Genomic DNA, 9,839 nt, shown 5'->3' on the forward strand with positions numbered 1-9,839 from the left:
ACTGAGGATTGACCCCAGGGATGTTTTACCTCTGGGCTACATTTCTAACTTGTTTTACCTTTAAGTTTTAAAACAGGAACTTGCTAAGTTGCTCAGGCTGGCCTTGAACCTGCAACCCTCAGTTTCTCAAGTACTGGGATTACAGGTATGTACCACCATGCCCAATTAAGCAAGACAATAATTTTTAAAACTGAAATAATTTAATCAAAGTTAGCACTTGGCGGCAATAAATTGACAGTGTAGAAAACTGAAACGATATAAAAAAAAACAGAAATTTCCCCAAAATATACAGGAGGAGAAAATGACTAATAAAAGCCAAAGAAAGAAATAAATCACATAAGAGTTACCTGAACTGTGGAAATCAATGCATTTGAAAACCAGAGCAGAAGTGGCCCGGAAACAATAGCTAAGATATAGTTGAAGAAAAATATCCCACAGTGAAGAGAAGGCTCTCTTGGGTCAGCAGAGTTTACCAAAGGCTGAGAGGTGCAAGGAGGTGGGACAAAAGGAAAATTAGACCTTGGCAGAATGTAGTATAAAAAATGGCAAATCTGAGCAGGCCATGGTGGCATGCCCCTGAGACAGGAGGAGCACAGAGTTGAGGCCAGCCTGGTCAACTTAGAGGGACCATTGGCAACTTAGGGAGACCCTGTTGTGAAACAAAAAAATAATCCCAGTACTTGGGAGGCAGAGATAGGAGGACTGAAAGTTTGAGGCCAGCTGTAGCAACTTAGGAAGACTCTCAGCAACTCGATGAGACTGTGTTTCAAAATAAAAAGTAAAATAGGGTTGAGACTGTTAGCTTGGAGGTAGAATGCCCCTGAGTTCAATCACCAGTACCAAAAACAACAACAAAAGAAAAGTAAGTCTGCCTGCTACAGTACCGGGCCTTTCGCAAAGGGCACCCTGGCCTGGGGCCAAGCCATTAACTTAGCATCTCTGCTAAGCCTCTCACCCTCAGAGGAGAGAGGACACTCGGGCTTGCTCTTAATTAACAAGGATACAAGAGCATCCTCTGGACACTTGGGACTTAGGGCCAGGACTGGCCAGCCTATAAGCAACAGCACCGTGGGGGTCCTGTGCAGAGCCCTGCCCCAGGCTGCAGGGGTACCTGTGTTGCCGTGTCTTTCCTGGGACCTCGACCAAGGAGGGATTGGCAGAACCACAAGACCTCTCAAAAGAAGATCACTATCCCGGATCTGGAGGTGCTGCCGATGCTGTTTATAAGCCTGGCTTGTGGCATCTCCTTAATGCTTACAATACAGCCGACGTTATCCCTTTCATCAGTCCCCAGAAAGACTCAAGTAGGACAGAGACGACCACAGAGCGCGGGGGATGAGACGAGCTCACAGCGGGCCTGACCTGGCCTGACTCTCATCCCTTCTGATCACAGAGGCTCGGTCTGGAGTCCCCCGTGTGTCCTGCTCAGGGATCTCTGCTGCTGCAGGAAGTAGAATTCCCATTGCTCCGCCCATGAAGACCTGTCGGGTTTGAATTTCTAAAGACAGATCCAGGAAACAGAGGCGGGGTAAGCAGGTTCTCTGGACTGCTGCAGGCTGCTTCCAGCAGGCAGAACAGTGCGCCTTGCTCCAAAGATTATAGGTCTTAGTCCCCCAAACCGCGACTGCCTCCCCGGGAAAGCGACTTTGCTGGTGTGATTAAGACCCGGGGAGATGATCTTGGATTAACGGAGTGGCCCCAATCCAATCACACGTATGCTGCAAACTGGAGACCTACATTCTCTTCTGTGGTCAGAGGAGCAGCGACCATGAAAGATAGATAGCTCAGGGAGATGGGACACATATTTGAAGACGCAGGCGGGACAAGGATTTCCAGAAGCCTCTGGAAGAGGCAAGGAGATGGCTTCTCTTCTTGGGCTATCAAAGAATCAACCTTGAGCTTAGCTCACAAGGACCCAGGTCAGACTTCTGACTTACAGAACTGTAGGATAATAAATTAGTGTGAAGCTGCTAAGATGTGTTGCAGCAGTGAAATGAAATATTGGAGCTACAGAAAGCCAACAGATGGGAGTCAGGTTTTGTTTGTTTGTTTTGTTTTATTTTTGGAAGGCAGTGCTGGGGATTGAACCCAGAAGGGTAGCTACACCCATATCATATTTTATTTTTTTACTTTGAAACAAGGTCTACCATGCTGAGGGCCTCGCTAAGTGGCCGAGGCTGGCTTCAAACCTGAGAGCCTCCTGTCTCAGCCACCCAAGGACTGGGATTATACATGAATCCACACCACACTCAGGTGGGTGTTTTAAAACCCTGGTCCTGTGGCGCACACTTGTAATCCCAGCATTCAGGAAGCTGAGACTGGAGAATCGCAGTTTGGGGACAGCCTCAGCTACATAGTGAGGCCCATGGCAACTCAGTGAGACTCGGTTTCAGAGATTGAATGCCCCTGGGTTCTGTCTCCAGTACTGCAAAAAAGATAAAATAAAATAATAAATAAAACCCTGGTCCGCAGTACTGGGACTTGGAAGGCTGCTTCCTAATTTGTTGTGGCCCCACAAGTCATGTGATTTTATCCAAAGAAATTCTCCAGGATGTGCCTCAGTTTCTCACCTTTGGATGGGTGAAACCAAGTCACCTTTACTCGGAGCCTTTAAAAAGACAGTATCTAAAAAAGAAATCCCTTGTTTCCCCAAAATGAACAGTGCTATAACAATGTATGAGACTTGAGAAAAAGGATTTAAGGGAGAATAGGAAGTTAACAGAGTTCATCTTCTGTCCTAGGAAATCGGAAAAACAAATGTGTTCATCCTGCAGGCCCCAGGGAAGGGGGCCACGCAGGGCTGCCTGTCTTACCCCGCCCCAGCCCAGCTCTGCATCCTAGATATCAGCAGACTAAAGAAAGCGATGGATTACATGTGTGCCCGGGATCAGCGCATGCTTGGGTAAGCTTCTGGCTCACAGGCAGGCAGCAATTATGGCGCTGGACGCGTGCCCGCTGCTGTCACCCAAGTGTGGGCAGGGTTCTGCGACGGAGTGTACTCTCAGGCTCTGTGGCTCACAGGTGCAGCCTGGAACATCCCAGCCGGGAGACAAGGTGAGTTATCTGATGTGCTGTGACTCGACTTCCTCTTCTGCCAAAAGAGGCCCTGGTAGCGAGAGGATCTCAGATGCCTAGAAAGTGCCTGGGCACCACAGCTGGCGAGGCAGCCCAGGTCGGCGCCAGTAGAGTTTACTCCCATGCACCTGCTATGCTATGTGGTTGCCCCTTTTCTACCATGTCTAGGGGTCTGGAGAAGCCACTGTCCTGCTCTAGCTAGTGAGACACAGCGCTGGGTCCAAATTCAGACCCTGCTGCCTCTGGGCCAGGGCGTTCCTCGGAGCTCAGCCTCCCCTCACCTCTGGAAGGACTAGGAGGATGCAGCTGCCCATCTGTGGTCCTTTGTGAAATCCACAACCCTACTGAAAGCCTCCTCCAGCATCCCCTGGCTCACCTGGATCACGCCGCCTCCTTCTCCAGCTTCTTCAGCCAAAAACACCTTCGGCAGCTCCAGCATCTTCCCGAGCCAGTCCATCATCACAGTCTCCAGCTCTGTGCATGCGGGGCTGGCCGCCTGCCGGAGAGAGAGGGAGCTAACCCCGGGCAGCCCCGGCCGCCCTCGGCTCACCATCTGCCTGGGACAACAGAGGAGCCGGAGGCTATGGTCGCCCTTTCTGCCACTTCAAGCTTATCAATAGATTTCTAGCTGGGCGTGGTGGACACGCTTGAATTCGGGAGGCTGAGACCAGAGGATGGCTGTTCGCGGACAGCCTCAGTTACTTAGGGAGGCCCTCTGCAACTCAGTGAGACCTGGTTTCATGATAAAGAATAAAAAAAAAATAGGTCAGGGGGTGTAGCTCGGAGGTCGAATGCCCCTGGGTTCCATCCCCAGATCCGCAAAAAAAAAAAAAAAAAAAAAAAAAAAAGTTTTCCAAACAGAAAAACCCACCCCCGGATGAGAGTAATCCATGGATGGTTGCTCTGGTTTGAATGCGCTGCCCCAAGTTGGGGTATTGGAAACTGAGTCCGCAACGGGAGGACACTAAGCGGTGGGGCCCCGTGCGGTTCGGGATGTTCACTGGCTCAGACACCTTGTGAGGCAGCGAGAAGCCCTGAGGCCAGCGCCACGCTCCAAGGCTTCCAGCCTGCAGAACCCAAAGTGCTCACTGTTCCACAGTGGCCAGTCTCTGGGGCTCAGCGAGCGCCCGTGGAAAGACAAAGGCAGCTCTGTTCCCATTTCCCAGAATTCCCGGGAAGCAGCGGCCGCCGCAGCAGGTTCCAAGTCCCTCCTGGTCCTAACACATGGCCGAGGAACGGCTCTGAGCAAACCGCTCTGGGCAGAGGCCGTGCCTCCTGTCCCCCTCATGGGTGATGTGTCACCCTCTCCAGAGCCCGGTGACACGCTGACCCTATGCTCCTTATCTTCATCACAGACGAGGGTCACGGGAGGAGAGCTACGAACTGTCCCTGGAAATATCACCCCATTCCTTCCCACATGCATGCCCAGACACACACACACACACACACACACACACACACACACACACACACACACCAGATTCTCTCTATGGGGTGGCGCCAGAGCCAGAGGCCAGACTTTTCCAAGTTTGGGAGCAGCAGCAGGGCCCGACCTCCTGCTGAACTGCAGATTAAAATCTCAGTTAAGTTTGCGTCTTGCCCAGCCTCAGACGTGATTCACCGGCCAGAAACGAGGCTCCAGCCTGTGTCCCTTGACCAGGAGAATGGCTGGGAAGGAACAGGCATCACTGTGCAGCTGACTCCAGGCCGCCTGGCTGCTCAGCGTGCGTGGGTTTCTTCATTTAGCGTGGATCTACAAAGGCCCCTGGCGGCCCCTCCACGGCCACAACCACGGGAAGAGCAAAGATCATAGTCAAGGTCGCGGACACCAGGCACCTCTTATCTCTGGACATCCCTAGGCAAGCCATTGGTCTGTCTTGTAAGCCCTGATGACCTTGCTTTAGAGACTCCCCATCCTTCACATGGGACATGGAATGTGTGCCTTGAGCCCTCCTAAACATGGGCTAGGCCTCCGTCTTTACCTGGGACCCATGTTAGGGGCCTGAGGCAGTGAGCAGGGTGTTCTCGTGCTACCGGGGCACAGCATTGCGATGCCTCCCAGTTAAAAGGAAGAGAGGCTTTCTCCCTGCTGGTCAGGCTCAGTCCTAGCACGATCCACCCCATCCTGGCTAAGCCTAGACCCAGGCTTAGAAACCAGTCTCCCTACTAGGAACAGCTGGTACCAGGCACCACAGCCGCCGAGACAGAATCATACGGTCCCAGACAGAGCAGATACATTTGAAGACTGATGCCAAATCACCCTGCAAGGACACGGTGGGCCTGGACGGGGTAGTAGAGCCACACAGGGTTCACCACAAAAGCCAGGCGCCATGGCACATGCTGGTAATCCCAGCATTCGGGAGGCTGAGACAGGAGGATTGCAGTTCTCAGACAGCCTCAGCTACTTAGTGAGGCCCTCTGCAACTGAGTGAGACCCTGTTTCAAAATAAAGAATAAAAAAATAGGGCTGGGGTGTAGCTTGGAAGAATGCCCTGTAACACACACACACACACACACACACACACACACACACACACACACCCCACCACCACAATATCTAGTGAAAGAAAATCAGAAGACAGTGGCTCACCACCGTCATGCTGCGGCGCCCTGGCCGCCTAGGCCACAAGGAGGGAAGCTGTGGTGTCCAGAGGAGCAGCACAGACAGCGGGTGGCTCCCCAGCCCTCCTAGTGAGCCAGTCACCCCCTGCCGACCCCCGGCCAAGGAAGAGCAGGAGCCGTACCGCGGGAGCAGCCGCCTGGGCGAGGCCCTGCCGCTTGGTGCTGCAGATTCAAAACCCAGCTTCACCTCTCCATGGTCCAGGCCCTCGAGTGATGCCCCCGTCTCCACCTGGCCCCCAGGCACAGGAAAGGTGGACACTCTGGCCTAGAAGGTCCAACACAGACCCCACGGGGAGGGAAGCCCTGGCCTCTGACACCCAGGCACCTCGGCTTCCAGCCTCTGTGCAGTTTGGCTTTTCATTTTTCATTTTATTTTGAGTACTCAGAGGCATTCTACCTCTGAGCTATAGTCTCAGCTCCATTTTAGTTTTATTTTTGAAACAGGGTAGGTAGATGAGAGTTTCACTACTGGCTGAGGCTGTCCTTGAACCTGTGATCCCCCTGTCTCAACCTCCTAAATACTGGGATTATAAGCATAAGCCACCACGCCCCTTTCCCGACGCCCTGTGCTGGCTCAGAGGGCCATAGGAGCAGCGGCCTGCAGCATGCACAGGGCCTTCCTAGGCATTGCATCCCAGGGAGAACCAGGCGGGGCATGCCAGGAGGCAATGGCCCAATTCCAGCCCCAGCCCACCTCCATTGCGTGCTTGGCCATCTGATGGGCCAGGGCCTCTCCTTGGCCGGACCCCTGACAGAAGACAGGCCGCGGTGTCTCCAGCCTCAGAGCAGTAAGGAGTTCTCTGGTCCTCTTGGGGAAAATGCAGGCTACTAGCCTTGGTCTGCAGAAAATCTGCAAACTTGGACTGTGATTTAATGCAAGCCATTATATATTAAAAAAAAAAAAAAACAGCCTCATGCAAGTTGGCTTTGAGTTGCTGAGACTTTTTCCAGAAAGTATTCTCTCTGTCTCTCCGTGTCTTTCTGTCTTTCTCTTTTTCACTTTCTTTTTCTCTCTGCCTCTTTGTCTCTCTATATCTCCATCTCTGTCTCTCTCTGTGTCTCTCTGTCTCTCCCTCTGTTTGTCTGTCTCTCTCTTCCTCTCTCTTATTTTTCCCTCCACGTGGAATCTCTCTGCCTTTCGAGGCTCCTTCTTGGGGCTGAGTCCTTGTCCTCCTGGCGAGGTGTACTGCCGCCCTCAGGCAACCCAGCCATCTGCTCGTGTCCTTCCTGCATGGGCAGGCCCGGTTCCCGCAGAGACTGACCCCAGGATCACCAGGACACTCACCCAGGAGAAGCCGATGCAGCCGATGGCCCCACACAGCATGTCTGCGAGCATGGAGGGGTAGGAGCTGGCCGTGGGGAAGTAGGCGAAGAAGAAGGGGCTGTGCCAGTGGGTCACCTGCAGGGGTGGGCAGTCATCAGGGCAAGGGTCGGCGGCCCTGGGCGCGCAGGCCCAGCGCCCTGGGCACGCTGGCTTCTGCTTTCGCACACTCTCCCAACCTCGCTCACTCCAAATGCACATTCGGTCTCAAGGCACAAGAAGAACAGGACTCTGTTTTATTTGGGGCAATGAAGCTATTTGCAATCAGCTGCCAGGGGCTTATTTTCTTGGAAAAAAGCCAATGACCATTTGTTCCAGGTACTAGGTGTCTTGGGACAGGAACCACATCTCAGGGACCAGGTGTTAGCAGGAAGCCCACTCGATTCCACTGGATTGGGTCCTGGCTCCATACTTTCCTAGCTTGGTGACTTTAGAGAGACCGCCAACCCTCTCTGAGCTTCTCCTAAAATGTAGAAATTGGAGCTGGGCATGGTGGCGCACGCTTGTAATCCCAGCATTTGGAAGGTGGAGACCAGAGGATCGCAGTTGGAAGACAGCCTCAGCTACTTAGCCAGGCCCTTTGCAACTCACTGAGACCCTGTTTCAAAATACAGACTAAACAATGGGGCTGGGTGTGTAGCTCAGAGGTAGAATGCCCCTGGGTTCCATCCCCAGTACAGCAAAAAAAAAAAGAAAGAAAGAAAGAAATAAATAAAGAAAGAAAGAAAGAAAGGAGGGAGGGAGGGAGGGAAGAAAGAAAGAAGGAAGGAAGGAAGGAAGGAAGGAAGGAAGGAAGGAAGGAAGGAAATAAATAAATAAATAAATAAATAAATAAATAAATAAATTGGAGTTTTCCTCCAATCTAACGGCAGTGAGGACTTCAGTGCATCAATGCGTGGGAACTGCCCGGGGTCCGCAGCTACTCCATGAGCCCAGCCCTCCTGATCTGTCACCTTGGGCTGGCACTCACCCCTGGCATGATTATCTTCTCGATGTCCCTGATGATGTCCTCAAATGTCTCTGGCTCCTGGGGGGCAGACGTAGGGATGAGGGGCCGAAGGTAGCCGGGCTCCACGTCGGGGTAGACGGGGCGTCCCTCGACGCCTTCCAGGTAGTCAGCAATGTAGTCTACCATCTCCTTCCCTCGCCGGCGGAACTCGCTTGCGTTCATGGTGAGACCTGCAGGGACGAGAAGAGACCAACTGAAAACTGTCGCGGCCTCTCCATTGGGGGGGGGGCAATTCCAAGCTGCCAGGCTGAGCCATCTGCCAATGAGCTGCGCACCTTGGAGGCCACGTACAGCGGGGCTGGGCCACTTGCTCTCTGTGTCTGGAAAACAAGACCAAACACTGGGTCTGGACCCCCACAGCAAGTACTTGGACTATTCACAGCTACTCAACCGGCACTGCATAGCACCTCTTTTTTTTTTTTGGTGGTACTGGGGTTCGAACCCAGGGGCATTCTACCTCCAAGCTATACCCCCAAGCCTATTTTTTATTCTTTATTTTGAAACAGGGTCTCACTAAGTTGCAGAGGGCCTCACTAAGTAGCTGAGGCTGGCTGTGAACCTGCAATCCTCCTGCCTCAGCCTCCTAAGGATTACAAGTGTGTGCCACCACACCCGGTGCACAGCACCCGCTTCTGGTCAAGTGTGCTGGGAGATCACCTTCACACTCCTGGCCCGTTCCAGCATCATGACAAGCACAGACTTGAGCTCTGCCTCTGCGCTTCTCTAAACATCCTTTGGAGACAGCTCCGCCCTTGAGCCTCGTGTCTTGGCTAGGATACAAGTCTTGGCACCCACTTCTGAAGAAGACCCAAGCGGTGACTGGGCACACCACCTACACTAGCTCACCCAGAGCCGGCGGCAGTCCCAGCCAAGGCTAGAGCACGGGGTGCTTCCTTCTTACTGCGGCTCTCTGGCCGTGCTTTTCAGAACATTCTCAGCTAAATCAACAGTGTCTAGCACTTAGTAGGTTACTTCCATGCCTGTTAGTAGATGCAGTATTTTTAAAGTTATTATCGGGTGCCTTTTTTTCAGCCAGCTAGTGTCTTAAGCTGCATGACTGGAGTGTAAGATAGACTCTAAATTATAGCAGCGGTGATTTATGTGAAAACCACCATGACCGTCCCAAGTCCCAAGTGACTTGACATCTTTGAACTTCACAGGCCAAGGGCTGAGGCGGGTCACACACTTAGCGGCCAAAACATCACGGCCTCGGGGGAGAGCGCCCAGTTTATGATCCCTGGGGGTGCGGGGAGCCTGCAGCCTTCATAATTCATTCTTAATTGGAAGTGGCGCTGCTTATTTCAGTTTGCACACAGAGGGAAACTTGGTTTTCTCCTCGAGTTAGAGATATTTGGCAGTGGTGTGACTGACGGAGCCAAAGCATCTCCCGTTGGCGCTCTCGGCGCAAGCTCCAGCTTGTCTCATTACCGCACGATGCGCCGTCCTGTGAATGGGGCTGCACTTAGGATGGACACCTCCGTGGCTGAACATCTGGATCCCCGCCAGTGTCCATTTACATCTGGGAGAAGAATGGGCCGCTCCCCGGGGCTGACTCCCCAGGGATCCTGAGCTGAGGGACTCAGGGTCAGGCCCCAACTCACCTATTTAGTAGATGCACAACCTGTGTAAACGGCTACCATCTTGACTCTTGAACAGGTTAATAGAAAACCAGAGTCATGATAATATAGTGCTTGCTCAAAGAGTGTTTTGTGATAGTTAAATAAGTACTTAAATAATTTAGTTAAATAAGACAGCTAAATAAGTAAATAAGGACAGCTTAGAACAGAAATACAAAATAACCACTTGTAAGGA

General features: G+C 52.4%; 1 protein-coding gene across 1 annotated transcript in view; it reads right to left on the bottom strand.

Moving 5' to 3' along the window:
* DDC (dopa decarboxylase) overlaps positions 1–8,189 on the bottom strand; it is a gene marked incomplete at both ends in the record, with an annotated part of 54,876 nt that extends 46,687 nt beyond the window's left edge. Inside the window, 3 exons of the mRNA XM_080701831.1 lie at positions 3,452–3,571; positions 6,983–7,096; positions 7,989–8,189. Coding sequence (XP_080557957.1) covers positions 3,452–3,571; positions 6,983–7,096; positions 7,989–8,189 — 435 coding nt within the window. The remainder of the gene's footprint in view (positions 1–3,451; positions 3,572–6,982; positions 7,097–7,988) is intronic.
* Positions 8,190–9,839: the final 1,650 nt, after the last annotated feature.

The sequence above is a fragment of the Muscardinus avellanarius genome (genome assembly GCF_963383645.1).
Source record: "Muscardinus avellanarius genome assembly, chromosome: 9".
In the NCBI taxonomy this organism is placed as follows: domain Eukaryota; kingdom Metazoa; phylum Chordata; class Mammalia; order Rodentia; family Gliridae; genus Muscardinus; species Muscardinus avellanarius.